Below are 26,337 nucleotides of genomic sequence, written 5' to 3'. Positions count from 1 at the left end.
ATTTATACCAGTGGGCAAGAGGGTTCAAAAGGGCACGGCCTCCTCCCATCAGGAGCAGGAGAAGGAGATTACAGGTGCCCGGTGCCTCAGGCAGAATCAGCTGGGGGAGGCAGGCGTATGGGGCCCACTGCTAGAACCTTGATTACAGGTGAAATCACCATAACAAAAGAGAGCCAAGTTCTTTCTAAGCTATACCCTCAAGCCAGTGCTAGTGCAGAATCTCCAGGGAGCCAGAGGTCAAACGGCCCTGCAAATCGCCACAAAGCGGGGGAAAGACCTGTGTACCTACAGTCTGGAATGAAATGGCACCTTCTCAGAATGAATGAGTTCTACCTCTACAGCCCCACAACACTGGCAGGTCACAGAACCCTCACAGGCCACCTCTTTATGACGGCTGCCATTACAAGAACAGGTATTACCTGGGACTGGAGCGGGACGGTCCCCAGGGATCTGCACTTTGACCTTTGCAAAATTAGATCCTAGTCCAGTCTTAGGTCTAAATGGAGACTAAAATTAGTGGTGTTTTTGCACTGCCCTGCTTATGTTGAGTTCACATAACACAAACCAGAGTTGCTGGGTTCCTTTTCAGGAACCTCAACTGAGGAATAACCTCCGTCAGATTGGCACTTGGATATGTCTGGGGGCAGTCTCACATCTACACAGGTCCTGGGTTGTATAAAACCAGCTAAGCAAGCCATTGAAAGCAAGACCGTAAGTAGCCTTTCTCCACGGTCTCTGTTTCAGCCCCTGCCTCCAGGATCCTACCTTAGTTTCCTTCCACAGCGGGCTGCAACCTATAAGCTAAATGGACACACTGCTCTGCAAGGTGCCTTTTGGTGATGGTGTTTATCACAGCAGTGGAGGAGTGACCAGGATACCAAACTTGTGCTTGTAGAGCACGCTTTCTGCCCTTCTGTGGGGATCCTAAAGGCCGCATCCAAAGGCAGCGCTGAAGACCTGAGAATTCATGTTAAATCAACCCCATACTCCAGAAACCAGCACCCTCATAACCACCACGCTTTGTAAACACATCACAAACTGTGTGGCATCTTAAATGATCCTCTTCTGCTTTGAACCGTACTGACTGGTTTAAAAAAAAAACCCTGCCGCGTAGATTTCTGAACAATTAGATCCCCGTCTTAGACTCTCTGATTTTTTTTCTACACTTGGCTTAATTTTTCTGCGTAGCTAGCAGTTTTATATGTCACTGTGGTCACTGACCTTTTTTAGGAAAAGGGTTTATTTCTTCCCATCCTTTAAGCCTAGCTTTTGCGTAAGAAAATGTGCACACTCATGTAAGATAGAGAAACGCGCTTTCTCTTTCCACCACTGCTTACATTTACGCAGCTTCCGTTGCTTCCAGCTATTCTCCTTGTGGCTCTTCTTTCAAAAACAAGCACGACACCTCCGTGCAGTGATATATCCAATAATAACTGGATGTCAAGTCCCAGAGATTCCCCTCATAAATTTTACAGCGGCACAGAACGGCGCTGCATGCACACAGATTGTTTATTCAGCCAGACATCCCTGACTGGCTCTGGAGACTGTGTCCATGGCTTGCTATAAAGCAACAGCACAAAGAATAACTTCTGCCTTTGTTTTTTTTTTTTATTGCTGAAGAAGGAAGTTTAGCGAATTATCTTACAGGAGAGCTGTGGAGTCCTGCTGTCTGGCTACGTCAGCCCTGCTCTCTTCCCATCCGTAGAGGCTGGGTGACATTGTGTGCAGCAGTGTTTGAGTGACCAGGTTCCACACAGATTTTTTTTTTTTCTGAGTGTATTGTTTTAAGTTTTTGGAGCCCAACAGAGACAGAGTCTTGTTTTGGTATGATGTTAATTTGCACATATCTCATGATGAAGACCTGGAAAGTGTTTGACCATCACTCCTGTCTACTTTAATAAACTGTCTGTTCCTGGCTATGATCATATATTTTAACCCCTGGCTCATCACCCCATTCCCAAGGAAAGCTATAGAATTGGGTAGGAGAGCAGAAAAACTCTGCTTCCAAAGGGTTCCTGTCCACTTCGTGGCAGGAAGAAATGCCGCATAGTAGAAGCAGAAGCCAACAAGAACCTAAGCAGGCAGGCCTTGCTGGGCTTCTTGTCTCTTAACATTAGCTAGTTCCCTGTGTCAATCATGGTTCTCCAGTGATTGACAATCATACTCTGTAGTGCTGATATAATGAGCCTTCAGGAGAACCCAAATGGACAGGGTTTGGGACTTGTCCCTGGGTAGAAATGTGTAGTCGTTCTTGTAGGACGCTGAAGGCTTCTCACCGCCGTCACCCTCTGCATCTCTGCCTGTGTGTGGCTCCTGTGATATACATATAGAATAGGCGCCCAACTGAGCTACCCCTCACTATTCCTGTAATTCCTTTAATAATCAACCAGCAAATGTCCTTCCCTGGGTTCTTTGAGCCTCCTTAGCTAATTATCAAATATTGGAAGAGGTCTTGCGAACCTCAATTTATGTGTGTAGGTCAAAAGAAGAGGTAAAATAACCCATGGCCTGTATCTGACCTCTGAGGCGGGAAGTGAGCTTCATGCCTGAGCCCTCAGGTTCTGAGGTGAGACACTAACTTCTGGGGTATAGGACTGAATGAGAGGCTAGCCAACCAGTGTCCATGGCTGCAGAATTCTCTGCTTTCCCAGTGTGTGTGTATCAGGGAGGGACACACACATCCCTCTGCTTTCCCAGTGTGTGTGTGTATCAGGGTGAGGACACACGCGCACACACACACACATCTCTGCTTTCCAGTATGTGTGTATCAGAGTGGACACACACATATCTCTGCTTTCCCAGTGTGTGTGTATAAAGGCTGGGACACAAACACACATGTCTCTGCCTTCCCAGTGTGTGTGTGTGTGTGTGTGTGTGTGTGTGATCAGGGTGAGGACACACATACACACACATCTCTGCCTTCCCAGTGTGTGTGTGTGTGTGTGTGTGTGTGTGTGTGTGTGTATCAGGGTGAGGACACACATACACACACATCTCTGCCTTCCCAGTGTGTGTATTACATGCATGTGTGTGACACATAAGTAGAGGAGGAAAAACTAAATTTGAGGTTTCCTTCCAGGTTAACATTTATTTCTCTGATTACCTTTTTCACTTTTATGTAGTCAAAAATTTTCAAGTTTAAACCATAATGAGAAAGTCCTTCTTCATGGAGTGGAATGGTTATAAAGGAATTTGTCCCTAGTATTTAGAGTTTGGAGTTTAATATGATAAACTGACTAAAAATCCATCCATGTAAGCTTTTTACTTTCCTTGGTACTAATTTTCATAATTTTATAAGACACTGTCCATTTCATTTATATTTTAAATTTTGTCAGCATGAATTTATTCAAATTATCCTTTGATTATTGCCTGTGTTCTCGTACTATTTGTGGTTGCTTGGCTCTTGTCACTTTTATCACACTGTGTAGGGCACACTTCTTGACTCAGATAGTTTTCTTGTGTTGCTTTGCTGATTTTTTTAAAAAAAGAAACGGCACCTCTATTAGAATGACTTTTTCTATTATTTCCCATATTGTAATTTTTTGCCTCTATCATTTGAGTTTTCTCCTCCCTCTCTCGTGCATAGGGTGTATATACATGTGTAAATTACTGGGTCTCATTGCTGTACATTTTATAGCTCCTAAAAATTTGACTGGCGCCATATCTCTTTCCCAAACAGAAGGTACAGTTAAGTCAAGTAGAATGTGAGTTTGAGGACTATATAGATAATGTGATACAGTTAAATCAAATAGAACAGAAAGTTGAAGATTATATAGACCATGTGATACAGTTAAATCAAATAGAACAGAAAGTTGAAGATTATATAGACCATGTGATATAGTAAAATCAAATAGAACAGAAGTTTGAGGATTATATAGACCATGTGATGCAGTTAAATCAAATAGAACCTAAGTTTGAGGATTATATAGACCATGTGATGCAGTTAAATCGAGCCAATGAGCAAATGCATTGTTTCACATTTGTCCTGAGAACACACGACACCCCATGCTACACACAGTTCAACAGGCAGGACAAACTTCACAAGGGCAATTCTGCAGGAGATGAGTAGTTGATGATTTCTTTAAGATTTATTTATTTTTACTTTATGTGTATAAATGTTTTGCCTTTGTGTGTGTATATGTACACTGTATGTATACTGGTACCCACAAAGGCCACAAGAGGGTACCAGATCCCTTAAACTGGAGTTAAGGATGGCAGTGAGCCATTTTATGGGTACTGCAAATGGAACCCAGGCCTACTGGAAGAGCCACAACTGCTCATAACCACTGAGCCATATCTTCAGCTCCTGTGGTATATATGTATAGCTTTTAAAATTAGAAATTTACTTTCATTATTTCCATTTTCCATATATGCTATCAAATTTCCTCTAGCTACACATTTTATTGTATCTGTGTACATTTACTATTTACACCCTCGCACCTGTAGAAAATCTTCAGCTTCATCTTACCTTTTCTCTTTGTTTCAAGAGTTGTTTTTTCTTCAAGTTTTTAATTTCTAGGTAAAAGTTTCTTTAATTGTGATTTTGATATCAATATCTGGTTCTTATGGTGTTACAGAGAGTGTTGATTGCATTATTTCTCTTTGTAACATTAAAGATGCTTTGGAATATAATCTGAATATTTGAAGAATATCCTATGCATGCTTGAAGAGAATGTATACTTCACACTTTTGGAGAATAAAGCTGGACATGGGTAGATGGAAGGGAAGGAGGAAGACACTCCATACCCCCAAAATCTGCCCTACATCTTACAAAGATTGCTTGAGTTCTGCTTTATTTGTAATTTGTTGATTGTATCTGTCTTTGACTGAAAGGAAACAGCTTCTGATCGGTGTGTTTCTCATCACCCCCATGGCAGATCCTGCTTCATGAAGTCCCCTGCTGGGTCCTGAGTGCACAGATAGAGAGAACTCGTTTTGATATGAAGGGAGACCCTTTTGTTAGAAGACAGTGATCTTGCATGTCTAGCATTTAGATCTCATTCAATCTGCTCTGGACTTTTGGTTTTTGTTTGCCTGACGTATCTTTGCCCAGCCTTTCATTTTTACCGTTTCTAAATCCCTTTCACTTTTACGGCATGGAGTCGTGTTTTCTTTGTGAGTCATTTAGAAAATCCTAACAAGAAAGGTAAATTGTACCTATTCCTGTTAGTTTCAAGTCTATCAGATCTTATGATTATTGGTCATATTATGTTAAACATCTCTATGCAACTTGTCTCATTTATTTTTTTTCCTCCTCTTGGTATTCTTTTATAAGTCCTTATCCAATCGGTTATCAGCTGTTTTGATATGCTGAGACTCCCACCTGTTGCTGAAGCATGGATCGGTGAAGCCATTGGCCAGTCAGCTTTTTCCTCACGTCTCTTTCTTAATCGTATTAGTTTTGTATGGCATATGTAAATGGCATGTGGTGTATGTAAATATGATATGTGGTAAATGGTATGTCTCTAGACATCTACCATTTATGTACATTTCTGTCATTGTTCTTTCGGCTGTTACAAGGCTAGATCTATAATCCAATGCATTGGATGGTTGCCTTGAGACCTTTCTTCAGGTCATGTTCAGTTGAAGTATTCTTTCAGCTAAGCAGGTGTCTGGGAGGTAATCTTGAAAACAATAAATTATTGAGCCGAGGGAGACAGGGGAGAGAGATGTATAAGGACAAGGATAATGAGGAGAGTTTTTGATTTATGGAATCTGTTTTAAGCATTGTCTATCTTTCCTTCTCGTCGCCCCATTTTCCACACTGAACTGTCTTTGCTTGTCTTCTCTATCGATATTTTATCAATTCTTTTCACCTCTTTATTTCTCTCACAGTTTGCATTCTCTTGACTTTTGCATGCTCTTTCTCAGTGGTCTTTGTTACATTTCAGTTGAATCTCTTCTGTCTCAGGCACTTTGTAACTTACCCTTTATTTCACAGAGCTTTCTTCAATAATATTTTGGAGCTAGAAAGCTCTCTTGCTGAGAAAGGCTAGGTTTACAACCAAAACATCAAAAATAACATTTTGACAAATTCTTCTTCGCTCTCAATTGCGCCTTCAACTATTTGTGCTCAGAGTGTTTAAATATCTGGTTCAGTACCTTGTTTTGTATTCTTATGAGCTTGGTTCAGGATACCTTACCATCTTATTACAATTCGTGCTTCTGTTTTTGCCTCCATGTGAGGGAGAGTGACCAGGTCTCATTGGATGTATTCCTTTGACTCTCATTTCTGACCTTTTATAGAAACATTATATGAATGCTATCTGCTATTTTCTGTTTTTTTTTTCAGATGTCTTTTATTCCCAGACCAGCAGACGGATTACACTTTTTCTCAGGAGTACCTCCTTCTGTTCCTTTAGTAGAGCACAGTTTTCACAGCGGGTTCTCCTGACCTAATCTTTTATTTCAGCTGACAGTTAACTGCAGTCATGTGGTTCTATCCCATCCTAAGTCTCCAAGGCCACCAGCATCACCTCCCTCCAACGCTGCCTTCCAGTATTTACACCACTCATTCCCTGGACTTCCAAACCCCTTTATTCCAAGACCCTGGAAGCTATGGTTTGACGTACCAAATCTATCGGTTATGTTTCCCCCACGTGAGGATGGGAACTTTTCTCTTGTGACTGACGTTCTCTGTCTTTCCATCTGAGTCCACCCCAAGCTCCTGCCTGACACCTCTTTCTAGTTCACTCCCTATCTGACCAAGAGACTTTAGCAGGCTGGGGCATTTCTGTTCCTACTTAAACATAACTTGTAACTCTTAGAGTTGTTTATTTCCCCTAATTTCATTGCCATGTGGGTTATGAATAGCTGTGTTACTCTGGTTAGCTACTTACAGCTCAAATTAGATGTCAGGCTCCGCAGTGAGAAACCAAGAACGTTTCAGAAAGCTGTCAGAAGTGAATTCCACTGACAAAGAGTGAGAAGGTTGAATTAATATAGATTTAAGGACGATAAGCAGGGAAATAGAATTGTGTGTTCTGAACCCTGAGCACATAGATTCTTTCCAATCCTTTCTCTATAGCCACAAGCACTCTACAATGCTTTAAGAACAAAAGACATATCCCACCTGATTTCCTCGCTCCTCGGCTTTCTAATGAAGCCTGCACACCTACGCCAAATATGGCCACATCTAAACCAGGCAGAATCTTTATTGTGCTACACTTCCCTGCTGCCATTTATTGCCACCATCCCAGGAGGTCCGTCAGACTTGTTAGAACTGCACAGCTGGATTTGGCATCTTTTTTTTTGTGCCAGGTAGAAAGGAGTAAATACCCACACTATTACTGCACACATAATTGCTCATACACTAATGCCTGCCAAGGCAATCATACATATGTCTTTTCAGATTTGGTAGCATATGCTATGACACTAATTTATAGTCAAGTATCAGTGAATCTCGTAGGGTTTATTCTGGTAGACAAGTGCCCAAGGAACTTCATCGTCATGCCCGTCACAGAGTGGACTGACAAAAGCAACAGCAAACACCCCAAGTCTGTGATGTAATCCTGTGGGGTCACCGTCACACACATGTGGTCCATCCCTAAGCAAAGTATTATTTAGAACTTCCGGCATGAGGGTGTTGATTACCAACAAGAAACCTGTAGTTGACTGTGGTCAGTATGGTTAAAGTTCATTAGCATGCTGTAGGAATCAAAAACTCATATTAAAGCTATATGATAACATGAATTAAATAGTCCCACTATAAAGCATGGTCCAGGCAGCTCTTCTTTACTAGGTCTAAAATCGTCCATGCGCTACACCACATTCCTGAGGATGCTTCCCAGCCTGTGTTCCCATGGTGATGCCATGATGCTGCTCCTCTGTACAGGAATATCAGAGCGCAAGGCAACAGAACACAACAGAAAGGGACCGTATTCTCCTATTTAGCTGTTAGGATTTTTAGTTTCAACTAAGTTGTTTGTTTTCCAGGTCGAATGAAATAGAGGTATAAAAGTTGGTTTTTCTTGCAATTTCTATGTTGGGAAACTAGTCTAGGTTAGCTTATCACTAGTATATACATTCTCTTATGAAAAGGAAAATGGATGCTGGGGATTGGAACACACTCATAACACTTAAGCAGCTAGTGTTATTACCCAGTTAGCTAGCCCACCGGATCCACCTTCCAAAGAAATCTCTCTAAAGATTCACCTGGTGGCTACTGGGGAAGAGAAAGCCAGTTCTCTTCAGGGACGTGGCCTCTGATAAGCAGCTCACGTGACAGTGGACGACTCTACACCCACGCGCATATTGGCAGCACTAATTTGGCTCAGTGGGATAAAAACAATGAAGCCAGAGAACATGTGCTTGGGAATGAAAAGGGGCGGGGATTGGGAGGAAGAGATCAGTGGGATATTTGATCAAAATGTTTTTATGCATCTATAAATTTTCAAACAATAAATGATTCATTTTTAAAAGTCACAGTGAGAATGCCTAAAATGTCCAGCAGTTACTTCTGCAAGAGTTTTCCAGGAGAGTGTCATTATATTTTCTAATATATACTCAAAAACATAAAATATTGAAGGCCGCATCTTTTAATAGAAGCATGGCCTATATGTCATATTTCTCAACCGAAGAATACCAATTTCTCCTTTCTTACTATAATATTGTTGTACCTCTAAAATGCAATCTAACAAGAACTTCAATTTGAAAAACAATAGGAAACAAGATCAATGAAAACAATGTAGGGTTGAAGGAAATGTCCCTCATTCTGATCCCTATTCTCATGTCCAATATCTCATTTCCAATCTGCTTGCCTTCTTGGCTTTGGAGGGGAAACCAGGTTGCCCACCAGAGTGGACCTCCACATGCCCTTCGTGAACTACAGTAGCCCAGCCATACCAATCTGCCTCACAGGAAAAGTTCAAGTGTCCGTGTAGAATTTGCATTCCTGCTCTCAAGCCTGAATCTTCTACAAGCAGCACAAAGTGGTTGTACTTAATATTTTTCTATTTAAAAAGAGCATGGGGTGATAGAATTTTTAAAAGACGGAAAAACAAAATTAATTCACATTCTTCAAATTGCCTGTTAAAGAACATAGTATACATGTTGGGGCTGGAGAGATGGCTCAGAGGTTAAGAGCACTGGCTGCTTCTCTTCCAAAGGTCCTGAGTTCAATTCCCAGCAACCACATGGTGGCTCACAACCATCTGTAATGGGGTCTGGTGCCTTCTTCTGACCTGCAGACATCCATGCACAGAATGCTGTATACATAATAAATAAATAAATCTTTTTAAAAAAGAATATAGTATACACAAGGAATATAAGTTTAAACTACCCACAGTCTCATTTTACTTAAACACTGGACATTTAAATGCTAGGGCTGGACCCGTGAGCTCAATGGTAGATATCTTACCTAGCACATGTGAGGCCCTAGATTTAACCTCAAGTACTGGAGAAAATCTGATATTATCCATCCAAATATACCCTATGATTTCAGCATCTGATAAAACATTGCTAAGTGGATGTCATATAATCAGTAGTGAGAATAAATGAAATATCTTTTTCCAATGTTTCCCGTTGGTCATTACTATGAATTTCAAAAAAGAAAAAAAGAACACATTTGATATGAAAACAGACAGACAGAAAACGGAGGAGAGCTGGGTCAAGGGTGAGGGTGACGTGGAAGGCAAACCAACAGTAGCAAATTTTTCTCAGAAATGGTGGAATGATAACTAATGTTGGTTTTTAAAAATTATATTGAAAATGGCATATTGTTCTTCTCACTTTCCCTAATACCATTTTCCCAAGTACAGTTACTGAAACCATAAAATAACAGGCAGAGTATCAAACTAATATAAAAACTTCACTTGAATCTTGTCCTTTTTCTTGTCCAAGATCCAACCCATATTGCAAAATTCTTTTGTTAATCATGTCTTTGAGGTCCTTTACTCTGGACAGTGCCTCAGTCTGCCTTCCTTTAGATGGCCCACACACTGTTGAACAACACTGGCTTGTGGTTTTGTGTAGTATCTATTCCTCTATGTGCTATTGCAAATTTTCTTCTTATGATCCAAATGAAGTTATTCAATTTAGGAAAAAAATTACAGAGGTCATATTGTATCCTCCTTGGTTTCTGGTATCAAAATACTGACTGAAGAGTCAGCCAAATAATTTGAGTCTGCTTTGGAAAAAAAAAAGATCAACCAGATGAATAACTTCTTTAGGAATATGGAATATAGATTGAGAAAGAGGCCAAAAGGCAATAGCCACACCAAAGCCACCAAACGCAGACACAACTCAAGATGAGCCAGCAGAGATGGCCAGTCAGACATGAGAAGAAAGGATTATTGCATGATTATATGCAGACTGCATGAAGTTGAACCACAGTTCAAAAGAACAATGGTGCAAGACAGACAAAGCGGATCTTTCCTAAGAAACCCTAAAATAAGTTCATATACGCATCTTATATACGCATCTCACTCTCATAAGGTAGGCCATCTTTGGACAGTCTATAAATATTCCTTATGTAACCCAAAAGCTGGTTTTTGTTTTCTTTTTTGTTGGTTTGTTTTGATTTTTTGCTCTAGCATAGATGTGTCTATTCTCTGTAATCAAAATGGACCTAAAACAGTTTTTTAAAAATGGGACAGAGCAGTTTGGTTTTGGGGGGGGGATTATGATCAAAACATATCATATAAAAAATTAAATAAAATATAAATTAATGAAATATCTATTGGTGATATGGGAAAAAGTCTCCAAATGTAATAAAATGAATTTTAAGTTAGAGAAAAATAAAGAAAAGTAGTGACTGGCAGCATTCATACAAGAAGGGATGCACATTTAATCTTCCGATCCTGTTCCCCCACACAGGAATGAATGCCCGTGTGATCCTTCCAATGCTGTTCTCCCACGCAGGATTGAATTCCCATGTGATCTTCCCATTCTGTTCCCCCACGCAGGAATGAATGCCCAAGTGATCTTCCGATGCTGTTCCCACTATAAAAAGTTGACGACTAACCACAGATGAACTTAGACATCCATACAGATTTTGCAGGGTTGAAACATCTAATCACCAAGTTTGCATCACGATTTCATGGCCTGAAGAAAATCTCAATTAAAACAGTTCTTCATTCTGCATTAACCTTGCTGACCGCAAATGTTTATTCCTCCGCTTTGTGGAGTCTGTGCTCTTTGGTCAGTGTGACCTTAATCATCCCAGAACTGTCAGGTGCCGCTGAATACAGTGTTCTAAATGGTTCAGGGCCCTGGAGCCCCCGAGTGCCTGCTTTCCTGGCTGGGTAAACAGTGCGATATTAGAAATTCCTTTTCTGATTTGTTAGCTTAATTTAGGAGGACATAATTAGTTTTTTTGAGCCTATTCAACTTTAAATAACTAGATTTTTTTTTAAACAATGAAAAGTAATTCTTAACTTTCCACCATCTAGTTATGTGCTCTTTAGCCGTGATCTAAGTTTTGCTTCTTTTTACATGTGGATGTTGTGATTGTTCATTAGCGTCCGACCTCAGATCATTCTCGCTCTTTCAAAAACAAAAGCTCTGTCAATAACAACCATGGTGCCTTTCGAAAACTGAGGATTTCTCCCGTGCTGTTCCAGAACAGAGCAATCACAGTTGGTAATCCTTTACCCAGTATTTTTAAGGCTAGAAGATTTTGAGCATTTCACCACAATAAATAGCAAATATTTGGAGATGTAGACATGCTTAGTCTGAAATGTTGTACAAAATGTACAGATAGTAAAACATCACAACACTCTGGCTTGTTCCATGTCATACACACACCCACACACATACACATACATACGCCTTTATATACACAAACGCATTCATACATTTGTATACACACATGCTTATCTTTTTAAACATAAGTTTATGTTTAAACATGGTCGTGAAATATTCTATACCTGTCTACTACCTTCACAAGTGAAACAATGAATATATTTGTTATTGTTATATATATGCTGTTATTTGTCTGCCAACTCTGCGAGTATTTAAAATGAAGCCAGGGACAGGTTTTCGTAATAGAGAGTTGGCCATACTGTAATATTCCATCCCAAAGTATGAACCCAAATCACGAATAGATAATTTTAATGTATATATATATATGTTTATAACAAAATTTTATTTTATCATGAATTCTTAAATAATTTTCTTTGGAAATAAGAAGCAAGTAAACAAATCAGCATCTTAGGAAGAGCAAAACGGATTCTTCCTAAATTCTGAGAAATCAAGGTGGCAAGTAAAAGCATGTATAGCAAATTGTTCCCAGGACCTTTTCCATTGTAAATTCGACAGAGATAACCAATGATTCTAACAGGCTCCAGTTAGAACAAGTGACTTACCTGCAAAGGAGCCAGAGATAAGAAACAAGTGGAAGGGGTGGTCTATGAGATGAAAGGTCGCTTAGAAGTTTCATTATGAAATGCTTCTCCACGCTCTTATATACCTATCAGAATATTAAACATGTTAGAAATGTGGATTTGTACGTCGAGCCTCATAAGTAGCAAATGCCCACGATACCATCCTGCCCTGTATTTATTCTTCTGCTTTAGTTGCTTCTAAAAGACACTGGGTAAGTATCATCAAGGGAAGAATTTTTAATAAGCAGAGTCTCCATTAGCTTTGGGTACTTGATGAAGACCTGTGTATTGTTGATCCTCTATGTTTCCTTCCATGCGGATCACACTTGGCTGTACACTCCTCACGCACTGACTTGAAGCTCTACTTGAAATGTCAAAAAACAGTAGAGTCGGGTCAGCCTTCTAAACCCACACAAAGTTTGAATTCCTAAATCTATAGATCCCTAAGAGTTGGGAGCGAGAAATCATGAATCTGTGATTAATTTAAAGGCACAATCATCATGCATATGTTCCCACTGAGACTATGAATTTGCACTCCTGTAAATGGGAAGGTGGCAAGCTAGCAACATCCAGTTGGTTCTGGGAAAGCAGCTGGAGCTCTCGTCCCTGGGGAGGACCATTTCTCCTGCCTTCAGGATTCCTTGTGGTCCTGTAGCTTGTCGTCTAGGGTTGGCGACCATGGGATTCCCCTCCCATGCTGGCACGTCGTTTGGTGTCATTCTTGCCCACATCCTGTTTGGGCAGTCATGTTATTGCGACGTCGTGAGTGTAGATCCCCCGATATTTCTAGGAGACACAATGTTACAGAGCAGACTTTTTACTCCTCTGTCTCTTGCGATTTTTCTGCCCCGTTTTCCTCGGGTACAGGAAGTGCACAGGTAACATTAAAGTGTTTGTTATGTATGTAACAGCAGTGGGGAAACAGGGGCCAGGGGCAAGGACTGTGAGAGAGAAGGTGAGTATATGTGAGAGGGATGGGAGGGGAGAGGGGATGACAGAAATGACAAAATTATCTTTTAATTTCAAAAAATAAAATAAACACAAAAGATCACAGATCCTCTAATCCAACATTCTACCTCCAAGAATTTATCGTTGCTAATATATTCAATAGAAAAGCAATAAAGGGTTTAGTTGGTAGTGTGTCATGCCCAGATGGTGCGTATTATAAGAAGTTCATCACGGTCAATAGTAGATGGCTGCAAACTGCTATTCTGTGATATTTAAATCCTGCAATAATGTTCATACTGTTGATACTTTGTCAAATAATATATCAAGCTATATGATAATAAGTGCTTTAATTAAAAATTTGCCCATAAGTGTAGAGCAATTTGAAATGTGCTCAACAAAATACAAAATATTCACAGTGGTTATTTATGTGTAGCAGGATTACCTGTAATTCTATTTTTTCCAATAACTTTGCTTGGTTCATCACAATATATGTTACTGCAATAACACTGTTAAATGTCTCTTAATGTACTATATAGGCATGCAAATGCATAAATTGGCTCTCAAATTACACATATATAATTAGTGTTTAGCAAGAAAAATAAATGTTCTTTGCCAGACTTTCTTACGAAGCCTCGGGGAATGTGGCAAGCAGAGTTAAACAGTAAAGCCTTTGTTTTAAACAGCATGTTTTTGACAGTAACAAGAATTATATAGCTATTGATATTCTCAATGTGCATGTACTAAAATTAAGCTTAGAGAATTAGAAATATTCTCAAGAAAAGTACATTGGAAATTTTAGACTTTCTTTTTAAAAGTAAATAAATTAAAAAAAAATTGTATCCAGTAAGAATCCTGGCAGTATCCAAATTCTGACCCGTGTAGCGGGAATGGCCCAGCCTGCTGCTACCCCGGTCAATTGAGAATGTGCAACATCTTTGTGTCAGTCACCACAATTTGCTACCCTCAGAAATGTATTCTGAAAATATGGTATTTATTCCAAAATGCTCCTTTTACAACACAAATAAATAAGAGAGCGGCATCTACTCTGAGCCGTTTGCCTTCTGTACCGAGCTAGAGCATCATCTACTCTGAGGAAAACGTTTGCCTTCTGTACCGAGCTAGACCATAGGAACATGATGAGGTGCGAGCCTCATACTTGGCAGGAGTAAATAGCCCAACCCAGCAGGAAATCTGTAGGGAAGAGAGATTCGGGTTTAACTACCAGTTTTCGAGTCAGTGCTATTTACAGCTCCCACAATGTGTCTGAAATTTGGGATAACCCCTATTGGTTTTATTCATTTTATTCTGCTTGGAAGACCATATTTTTAATCGATGAACAATTAAACTATATTACTTTTTATTAGAAAATTGTGATATCTATTCTTTACTTACTGAAAGAAATAACTTTTTATTTTTCAGAGCTTCCATATGGCTGGGAAAAAATCGATGATCCCATATATGGCACTTACTATGTTGAGTAAGTCTCTAAGCGTGATATTAACCTGTACTAATGTGTCGTGAGATTGTGTTAGCATTTTCTTTATTGAGCATGTGTGGCTAACAGCCCCTTCAATTCCCTTTTCATCTAACTGCGAGCTGAAGACTCTGGGGGCATGGCTAGCTACTGCCTGATTCTGCAGCTGGCTGATGATGGGCCATTCCTTTCCTTTGACTCATGGTTCTGAAACATCAATTTAAGAAGTGTGTTCCACACTGTCCTCTGAATGAGTGATAATCAAAGACACTGAAGTGAATGCCTTTCATTTGGAAATCAAAATGTTGGGAGCTGCCTGTTTGTGCAAAGAGATGTTCTTCTATACCAGATTTCAGATTCGGCTAACCTAATCCGGCCTGCCTTCCCATTGAAGGAAAAGAAAAAGTCTGGGTGCTTTCTCATTAGAACCCCACATATAGCTGCAGTGTTATTCCAGTACCCTGGCTTTTATGTTCCATATTGGTTGCTGCATCTCTTTCTAGTCCTAGTATGAACTATCTCCATCTACATATTGTTTAACTCAGACTAGAGACTCTACCAATGATTAACTTCTTACACACATATTTTTTCTTAAGAAAATAGAATGATATTCATATTTCTCTAACATTAATCGTGTAATTTGCTTTTGATTACATTCTCTTCTGATAGAGAATGGCTAACTCTTTCCATCGTATGGTATTCCTAATGTTGTTTGGGAGGACTGCCAAGCCTATATACAAGACTACCCTAGGAGTCCAGTGTTTGCAAAACCAATGCCTTTCACAGTGTTTATCAAGACTGAATTCTTTTTCCTCTCATCATAAGCCATGTACGGTAATAATAAGGATGCCAAGGGCCTCTTACTAAACTGCTTTGTGATAGCATCCAAGCAGTTACTGGCTTTGGCTAGGTGTCAAGCCCGTCTTGGTGCTGCAGCTATTCAGATGAGTGGGCCCTGCGAACCCCACTGCCCTGAGTTCATCCTGCATGAGCGCTTGTCTCAATGACTTTGACCCCACCCATGCTCCTCTGGAGAAGCCCCGGGTTCGGCTCCAGAGTTCATCATTACTCCTGGCCGAGGTGAATTCAGCTCATTTGCTATAAGCACTCTTCTGATAATAGTGTTTACCCTCTCGTGTGTGGACACTCAACCATTAGAAAAGGTAAGATAAATGCATAAAGTATGTCTGACTGCAAAGAAGAGAGACAGGCTGAAAAAGAGGGGGAAAAATTATTTGTAAATACCTGCACGAACTCTGAGTCGTATTAAACTAATAATTGATGAAGATACTTGTTTTGATAGTAATAAAATTTTATCCCTAATAAATTTGACAGTATACTGAGTAGACTAAGTCCTCGCTTGAATGCTGGTTTGTGTTTGTTTGCCACACTCAGGACCAAACCTATGGATTTTCACATCTAGGAAAATACTCTACCACTGATCTCTGTACTCACCCCTCCTAAATTGTCATTTATTTATTTATGTATGTATTAAAAATTTACACCTCCTCCCATCCTCCCATTTTCCTCCCACTGCCCCCACTCTCCTTCCCTCTCCCTCTCCAGTCCTAAAAGAAGTCAGGGTGCCCTGCCCTGTGAAAAGTCCAAGGCGCTCATTCCATCCGGGTCTAGGAAGGTGTGCATCCAAACAGACTGGGCTCCCAAAAAGCCAGTCTGTGCAGTAGAATCAAAGCAATCTATAGATTCAAAGCAATCCCCATCAAAATTCTTCACAGACCTCGAGAGAACAATAACAATAACTTTATATGGAAAAACTAAATTGTCTTCATTCACTAATCGAGCCACAGCATGCCTCCGCATGGAGCATCTGAAGTCAAGCGTGTTTCCATAGAATGACACAGGACTGAGTTGTGTGACATGCCATCTCTTGTAATACATTGCCCCATGACATCAATGAACAACAACCTTCCCCTTGGTCCCAGTGCTGGCAAACTTCATAATGATCCAGGTAACAGATATTTGCTGTCATTTGCATGTGTAAGGGGCTCTACCACCATGTGTTATCTACAAAGAGGCGAGAACACAGGCCAGGTCCAGTGCGCAAGTCCTGGTCTGCTGCCCCCCTGCCTTCTTCTAACTCTTCACATTGTGTCTTCACATCTGTCTTCACGAGCTTTAAAATCAATTCCCAGTGTGCAGACAGCATTTAACTCGAGCCCCTTTCCTTGCCCTAGTCATTTATCAGGACTATGATAAGCAAGCACACATTGGAAAGCTGTTTCTACCTACCTGATCCGCACGGGAAGGCGGCAGAGAGTAGACTAAGAGTCAGCCATTGCTGACGTTCATGGGAAGGCGGCAGAGGGTAGACTAAGAGTCAGCCATTGACTTGCATAGGTCTACAACCCTAAAAAGAAACCCTGTTAAGTTTTTACTCTGAATGGCTTCTTCCTGGTTTTTAATTAAGTTATGCTCTTCTATTTCTCTGCTTCATCTTCCGTGTATCACGGTCACTGTTAAAAACCTGTCCAGAGTACAATCATATTTGTCCACTGCCAGAAAAATGAGTCCGGTAACGCTAGGTTTCAAGTGATTTCAGGTCAGCTAGAGAGTCAAAGTAGCTGAACTTCCCTCGGGTAGACGGAGCTGTGCTATTTTTCATAGCTTTGCTATTACCCAACTCCAGAGAGTACCAGCACCAGCTACTACGTATGTCTGGCCAAGCAGACAATTGAGACAAAGCAGGTAATATTAAGTGGAAAATAATCAAATATGTTCTTCAAAATTGAGCAACATATTTTAATATCTCAGGTTATTGTATATATGTACATCTTAACATAGGATATATATAAATGAAAGAGAAAATTGTGTGTGTGTGATGTGTGTGTGTATGTGTGTGTGTGTATGTGTGTATGTGTGTTTGTATGTGTGTGTATGTGTGTGTGTATGTGTGTATGTGTGTGTGTGTATGTGTGTATGTGTGTGTGTGTGTGTGTGTGCTGCCTGAAGAAATGTCTTCCATCAAAACAGAGAATTCATCATATAGTTTTATTAGAATATATCTATTTACATGATTTTTTTCAACTGTGTATCATCTCCACTACGCTGCCATTGGCACAGGTGCATTTTGGCTCTGAAAGCAGTCCTGCTCCTGAAACTTATCAAGCAGAAATACAAACAGAGGCCAGGGGCACTTTTGGTGCATATTCTGACTTTTCTGTGGGGGGGGGGGATGTCATGTACCTTCTTGTGGAATTTTATGCAGAAAAGCAATCCATTTCTAGTCCAAGTTAACTTATCAACTTTTCTAGTACAGATATAAATAATAAAATAAACCATTTTGAGGTTTCATCCTGTACTAGAGGGTTGGCCAAGCATGTACAAGGTTCTAGGTCTAGTCTACACCACCACCACACACACTCCTTACATTAATAGACCATTCATAATTGCAGAGATAACATTGATGTAAGCATTTTTACAATCATGGATTTAATTAATTTTTAAAAGCAGGGTTATCAAATGGTCAGCCCTGAAAACATACATACAAGGAACAATATACAGACTGAGCTGGTTCTATTTAGGAGTGTACATATAAGCTTGTGATAGCAAAAAGTGAAGTAAGGGGTCATGAATTTGAAGAGAGTGGAGAGGGGAATAGCAGGGGGTTTGAGGGAAGGAAAGGAAAGATAGAAATGTTGTAATTAAATTATATTCTCAAAAATAAAACTAATAAAGACAAAGTTATCGTTATAAATCTTTGTAAATTTATGCCCAAGAAAATATTGGCTCGCTAATGCTGCTAATGGCATTGGTGGCAGTGGGGAGTGATTTTTTTGTAGTGTTCCCACTTTTTTATGACTAATCATACATCTATTTATGCAGTTATAAGTACTGGTTACAAAGTAATGAAAAGCATCTGCCTTGTCCCGTTGTTTAAGTTAAAAACGCAACCTACATCCCTAGACACTAGAGGGACGGACACCGGAGCAATCAGTGACTCTTCATCCAGGCCAGCAACAGCCCAGGGTAGAAGCTGCACAGTGGATGCTGCCCTCGCCAGGAACGGCAGCTTGAGACCAGTGCTGGGCCTTTAGCCCCACTGCACTTACACACATGTTCCTGCCAAACAACGTGGCCAGGCAGAAAGGAATTCCAGCAATCAATAGCAAAGTATGTTTGGACAGCTCGGATGCTGCAAAGCCTAGACCACACAGGGTTTAACCTCTCTACTTACCCAGGATGGTCTAATTTTTCGTCCTGAGTAAATTGATTTTTGAATATTGTGGGTATATTGTATCCAAGAGCCAGGAGTAAGAAGTCCTCCTCTTCATTATCATTATCATCCCATACATACATACGTACATACATACATACATACGTACATACATACGTACGTACGTACATACATACATACGTACGTACACACACATACATACATACACACACATACATACATACGTACACACATACATACATACACACATACATACATACGTACATACATACATACACACGTACACACATACATGCATACGTACGTACGTACATACATACGTACGTACACACACATACATATGTACATACACACATACATACATACATACGTCCGTACATGCATACATGCGTACGTACATACATACGTACATACATACATACGTACATACATACATACATACATACATACACACAGAATAATTACTGTCTGTTCAGTATACAGTGTGTGCCGTGAACTGGGTTTCTCTACCACACTTACCACCCTCTGCACTTATGACAAAGCACATGGCCTCCAGGTCACAGCTGAGAAAACCTTTTCGAAAGAGGCTGACTCCCTAGGAAGCACACACCATTGACCCTGGGGCTAAAATGTGGGCAGAGGCGGTTCGGCTGAAGGGCCCAGACTCCAGATTCTTGCGAATAATGCCTCTCAGAAATTTCACACGTACAACCCATAATACTCCATACAAGCCTTTGAGTCTCTACCCTAGGACGATGGGACTCTGGCAAGAATGTGATGATTTCCCTCTAGATCTAGAACAATTCCACAGCAAGATGTTCAATGCTAGAAGGCCATGCTCTCTACCCAGCCCTGTGAAATGAGCATTGTGAGCCACCAGATCCACGCCCAATACTGTGAAGAGGGTTCCCAAGCAATATAGAAACTGGAAGCAAGACCCAAACCAGAAGAAAAAGCCCCTGGCATTATGGGGCCAGGTCAGGGAGTGTGGGGCGCTTGTTCACAGCACACAGAACTGTGTGGTACAGCGGGCCCTACTCAACATCACATCTCATGTCATCTGCAAGTCAGACAGTAGACTGAGCTCTATTCTAAATGCCAGCCAAAAGAAGTAAAGTCAGGTTTTCCTGATCGACACCAAATCCACGCTAGTACCACACTTAGCGGTGTATTAGAAAGTCCGGAAGCTGCTAACCAGCAATGTAACTGTCACCGTTCATAAAGGAAAGGAAAAAATTAATGCAAAAAGTGCAAACCGTGACGCTGAACAACTGTGACTTTTGTACAAATGTGGATTTCTCACCTCTTTTGTGAAATAATGTCTTCTAGGTACATTCTGGTTTTAATGGCAGTTGCACAATTTGCTTAAGCAGCTAATCCAGAAGACACAGTTTCCGGGGATGGCTTTCCTGCAGGCTGCCTCCCCTGGCACAGAAAAAGAAGTCAGCCATAGAACGACATTTAAAATCGTCGCGGGGACTGACAGATGTGATTTTCATGCTAAGGTCTGAAAAGCTTTTCACATGATGTCTCACACACACACATCTGCTGCTCTAGGACATGATTTGCATGCAGTTGCTGAAAGGGCTGCCCGATATCGTCAGGGAGAGCTGAGTGCTAGGGGGAAGTGCGCCCACTTTCTGGTGAGCATTTGTCACGATGTAGGGACATGGAAAGTGGCTTGAGAAGATTTTATCTGAAAATCCCATCATATGAACGCTGCTCTCCTGAGTCATTTTCTAAATTTTCCAAGGGGAAAAGAATTTCCTAGCTTAAAGCTTTTCTTTAAAGTACACATATCAAACATGCCCAGTTAGAAATAAGCAAAGAATGCGCTTAAAAATCTTGCTTTCTAATTGTCTGAATGCTGGACGTTACTGTCTCAGTTTCTAATTGTCTGAATACTAGATGTTACTGTTTCAGTTTCTAGTTGTCTGGATACTGGACGTTACTGTTTCAGTTTCTAGTTGTCTGGATACTGGATAGTACTGTTTCCATTTCTAATTGTCTGGATACTAGACATTACTGTTTCAGTTTCTAATTGTCTGGATACTGAATGTTACTTTTTCAGTTCTAATTGTCTGGATGCTGGACATTACTGTTTCAGTTTCTAATTGTCTGGATGCTTGATAGTACTGTTTCAGTTTCTAATTGTCCAGATACTGGATGTTACTGTTTCAGTTTCTAATTGTCTGGATACTGGATGGTACTGTTTCTGTTTCTAATTGTCTGGATACTGGACAGTACTGTTTCAGCTTTATTCACCTCTTACATATCAAGAATATCTTTGATGCTTTTAAATACGTATTCAAGAAATAAATGTTTTCCCCAATGAAGAAATTAATGTAACTGAAGATGCAGATCAGACGTGATGCTGAAAAGGCTTCAGCGTCTCAAGTGTACTCTGAATTGTGTGACCAGTTTCTGGACCTCTCGGTTACTGTTTCGCACACGTATGTGCTGCACAGTTAGTTACCTGGCATGTGAGATCTTGGGGAGACAGACTATAGCAAAGGAGGAAGGATGAAGAGAAAGAAGAGAGAACGGGCAGTGGGGAGGGAAAAGCATTTATCACACATGCCATAAGCACTCAGTCTTTGTAGGCGACCAAGCTGATTTCTTCCTCCTCCGAGACCTGTGGAGTCTGGGTCATTATCCCACTTCATAGAACAAGAAACCAATGTACAGATGCTCGTACAAGGCTAAAACATTAGACATTTTCCTTCCAGAGTTAGAATGTAGCACAATTTGTCATAAGTGCCCAAAATGTTGTTTTTAGTTTAGCTTATATTACTAAAAATAATTGTGTGTGTGTGCGTGTGTGTGAGTTCTTATTTTGATAACACTTGATTTTCCAGTAATTTCACGATTACAATATAAAACACAAAGTGAACAGTTTTATGGGAAATTTTGATTTGTAAAGAAATAAGTAACTTACTCTCATGGCCGGAAAGGCACAAATAACAATAGCATTTCCTTAGCATTGGTGGAAATTCTGTAAGTCACGTGATACTGATGAGGAAGGACTGCAAGAGGGTAAGGCTGCAGGTGCCAGTGACATACACAGGGAAATTAGAGTGTATAATTACCTAGCAAGTATGTCATCTTAAGTAGCTGGGCATCTGTGGTGATAATACAAGAAACAGCCTCTGTAAGACACCAGCTTAGCATTCAGCATGCCCCACATTCATTATCCAGGTGCCAATCACCACGTTTACGAATGAGGAACCAAATCTCTGAGGTCTCCAAGGGCATATAGCCAGTAAGATTGAGCTATGCCACATAGAACAAGATGGGCCCCAGTAAAACAGCTGCTTTAGATATTGTCCAAATTTTGTACTTTACAAAGTGTTTTCTTGTAGTTAGTGAATGACCCTGGAGCAAAAAGCTTTGGAGTTAGACAAGAGGTACTACCAGAATAGAAATGATTGCATATGCTTTCTGTGGGTATACACTAGAAAGTCACAGCGTCTACGTGTGAAAACATACCCATTCTATAATTAGTTGCTTCTCCTTCCTTCTTTCCCTCTTCCCTTCCTTCCTTCTTTCCTTCCTTATGTACTAAGGACTTTTCTTTTTGCTTTCCCTTCTTGATCCATGTGGATTTTATGGTTTTGTGGACCAGTTCCTTCAGCCTGAAGAAGGCAAGGATTCACGCCTTCTGGGAGAGCTGTCCATAGCTTGGTGAGGAACACAAATGGTATTTTTCCACAAATAACTTTCATAGCTTTAATAGATGTCACCTCAATAGCAAAAGAAAGGGAAATATTGCTACATCAGTTTTTCTCTGAGACCATTTTAAGAGGTTTTTTTCGGGGGGGGGGGGGTTATACATAGTTATTTACATCATTTCCATACCAACCCTTCTCCTCCAACTCCTCCTTTGGCCTTTCCCTCCCTCTCAAGCTCATGACCTCTTTTTTAATTATTATGTTTGCATATATGTACGTATGTATATGTAGTAATATACGATATCTACTGTTATTGTGTAAATGCATATTGTAGTAATGCATTACTATCCATTCAGTGTTGCTCATCTGCGCCTGCAGTTAAGGCTGACTACCTGGGACGGGACCTGTCAGGGAGTTCTTCTCCAGAGAAAACCAGTTTTCCCTGTGAGCAGCCATGAACAGCTGTAGCTCCTCATTCAGCAATGGGGGCTTGGGAAATTTTCCCCATTCATGCTGGCATGTCATTATACAAGTCTTGTTTACAGAGCCACACTGTTGAGATTCCATGGTTGCCGCTCCCCTTTCACAGACACGGAATAATAGATAGAAGGCTATCTCAGCAGGCATCCTGGTCCGGTTCTTAGGACTTTTCTGCTCCGTCTTCTGTGGATTTTCCCTGAGTATCGAGTTGAGGACTTGTGTCAAGTTGCATCATTTGGGGCTGAGCACCACATTACTTGTCAAAGAAGAGTATGCACAGCCATATTGCTGTTTGCTGGAGTTTAAGCATTGTTTTATGAAATTAAATGAAGCCCTCATTTAGGTCCTTTTGGAGAAGGTAAACACAGGCAAATATTGTAATAGTGGTACAGTGACCCTGGGTGGCAGCCAGCAGGCAGGGACAACTCCTGCAGAGGCTGCTGTATGAGGTACACCGACCCTGATCCTCATCGGGCCAGAGACAGGGGTCAGGTATACCAGGGGTAGTGAGAGACACTGTGCTGTGCTCAGCTTGCTCCCTCCTACTCTATCATGAAGAAAGTCAGAGAGAACTGTGGAGATGTAGGGGTGGAGGGTTGTTGCTTAGGCGAGTTGCAGACAACTTTCCTAGCCGGATGTGAGCTGTGTGGGAAGAGGCATTTCTGCACAGAGAGGACCTTTGGACCTATAGGGTCTTGTTGTACCTCCTGCGCAAGGAGGGACCCACCTCCAGAGAGCTGGCTGCTAAGGTAACTCAGAGCGTGTTGCCAGCATCTGTCTTGGGCTAGCTCTCTTTGCCTCTGGCCAATGCAATGTGATAAGTAGGTCATGGTTCTATTCGTGAAGCAACTCTTCCACCTTAACAAATTCTCTCCAGACTGAGTGAGCTGCATCCCGTGCAGGAGCTACAGAGTATCTCTTGCTAACATTCTGTCAGGACAGACTTCAGAGTCATTTCTCGGTCTACAAATCAGTTCTGTAGCTAGCAGAGGCAGTGAAAATCGCATAGAGTCAAAATTGTCCGAAATTCCCCGAGATTGTGTAGTGTCAGAGACTTGCATGCTGAAAGAACAGAATTCTCTTTAGAATTAAAGTGGTTTTCAGGTGTTTGGTCCTTTTGGCCTTCCATAGCTCTAGAAGAGGGACCAACATTTTTAGTGGTCTGAGAGAACCTGGACAAACTGAACAAGCAGAAACTGATGTCATTTTTAAGAAACTCTATAGTTGAGTAAGACAGGTGATGGCCACCAGCAAGGCAGACCATAATACCACGCCAGCCCACATAAAAGATGTAATTCATGTCTCCATTAATTTGGAGATGTTTTTCAAAACCCCTTTTCTGTGTCCTGGATTATGATGTCAGTTTAGGTTACAGCCCTGTGTGCCTGACATTTGAATAGATGGGTCGGCACGAAGTTTCACTGATCTCTCTGACTCTTGTCTGGTAAATGAATGGTTTACATTGGTTTATTACTATGATCTCCTACAGTTCAAGGAAAATTCTCTGCATCTTGTGTTAGCATTGATAAACTTGGCCATTTTCCAGTATTAAGCCTTATTACTTTCTCATTATAGCTGCAGATCAAAGCATGCTTAAAAACTTTTAAAGTATTTGCATTCGAGTTCTACTTTTGCTTATCTAGATGGCAACATATATCACCAATATTTTATGCTAGTGTTTAAACAATAGTTTGTGAAAAGACCACTTCCCTAAATGGTAATTTGTTACAATAGACTGTGAAGAAAAGCAAAAATGGACTTGATATGCAGAGTATACAGAGACATAGAACTGCTAAGATTATTATTTAAAAGGAAAATAGATAAAAGATACATTTATAGACAAAATCTAGGGTAAGAACAATACTTTTAAGATTTATTGTTTCATTTTTATTTGTATAAATATTTTTCCTGCATGTAAGTCTATATACCACATACATACAGAACCCATGAATGCCTGGAGAGGGAGACAGGTACCCTAGAACTGGGATTCCAGACCTTCGTGGGAGCTATGTGAGTTCTGGGAACCTGATCCTGGTCCTCTTCAGTGCTGAGCCAACTCCCCAGCCTCAAGAAGAAAACCTTACACACTATTAGCATGGATATATTAGAGGGGGAGTGTTTTTCCATTATTTAAGAATAAAAGCAACATTGTTAAGTGTTCCTCTTTCACACTGATAAACAGATTTTCGTCTTTAAGTAGATGAAATGATTTTAGGACAGATTGCGCCCTTGTAATACCAAAAAAAGGGATGAATCCCCAAGAAATTTCCCATCAAATTTCAGTTTTACTTTCAACCTAAGGAAAGTGAGTTCAAGATCTGTCACAAACATAACTGTGTTTCATGGCTGGGCCTGAGTAAACTAAAGTGTCAGAAACGCCGTTTTCTGGGTAAGCATGCTGTTTAGTGATTTTACATAAACTTAGTCTAGAAGAAACTCATTGGTCTGGCCCATAGCCACACCTAACTACTCAGGCAGCTGAAGCAGGAGGATGGGAAGTTTGAGGTTGTATCTGAGCATCAAAGTGAGTTTACCACCAGTCTGGACAACTTAGTGAGACCCTGTCTCAAAATATAAAGAAAGGGTATGATTGTCACTCAGTGCTAGGGCATTTGCCTCGAATCTGTGAGGTCCTGCTTGTATTGTCCACTACCATAAAAAGAAAAACTCATAAACTCACCATTATTATTTTTAAATTCGTATTATATATTAACTACTGAGTTTATTATAATGCTGATGCTTTAGTTATAGAGGTTAACAAACTCCCTTATTTTTACGGAGAGCGACAGGAAGGATGATAGGAGGGATCGTCCATCTTGTTTTCTGTAGTATTGCTAGAACATAGTTGGATACATTGACTTCATATGTAATCTCCAAGGAGGGCCTCTTGACTTAGCGGCTATTAGTGGTAATGATGGTGGTGGTGGTGGTAATGGTGGTGGTGGTGATGGTAATGGTGGTGGTGTTGATGGTGATAATGATGATGGTGGTAGTGATGGTGGTGGTGGTAGTGGTGGTGGTAATGGTTGTTATGGTGATGGTGGTGGTGGTGATGGTGGTGTTGATGGTAATAATGATGATGGTGATGATGGTGGTCGTGGTGGTAGTGGTGGTGGTAATGGTTGTTATGGTGATGGTGGTGGTGGTGGTGATGACGGATCTTATGTTGATGATGGTGGTGGCGGTGATGGTTGTTATGGCAACAATGATGGTGGTGGTGATGGTGACAGTGATTGCTGAGACATA

At 40.6% G+C, this 26,337-nt stretch overlaps 1 protein-coding gene across 8 annotated transcripts in view; it reads left to right on the top strand.

Moving 5' to 3' along the window:
* The window catches only part of Magi2 (membrane associated guanylate kinase, WW and PDZ domain containing 2), a 1,336,576-nt gene that overhangs the window by 984,854 nt on the left and 325,385 nt on the right, over positions 1-26,337 (top strand). For all 8 annotated transcript variants that reach the window (XM_085684178.2, XM_085684177.2, XM_085684176.2 and 5 more), the window contains one exon: positions 14,691-14,748. In XM_085684178.2, coding sequence (XP_085540304.2) covers positions 14,691-14,748 — 58 coding nt within the window. The remainder of the gene's footprint in view (positions 1-14,690; positions 14,749-26,337) is intronic.

This window comes from Myodes glareolus, chromosome 27 (assembly GCF_982192425.1).
Source record: "Myodes glareolus chromosome 27, mMyoGla1.1, whole genome shotgun sequence".
In the NCBI taxonomy this organism is placed as follows: domain Eukaryota; kingdom Metazoa; phylum Chordata; class Mammalia; order Rodentia; family Cricetidae; genus Myodes; species Myodes glareolus.
Note: the sequence above shows the minus strand (reverse complement) of the source record. Positions and strands in the feature narration are given on the sequence as shown.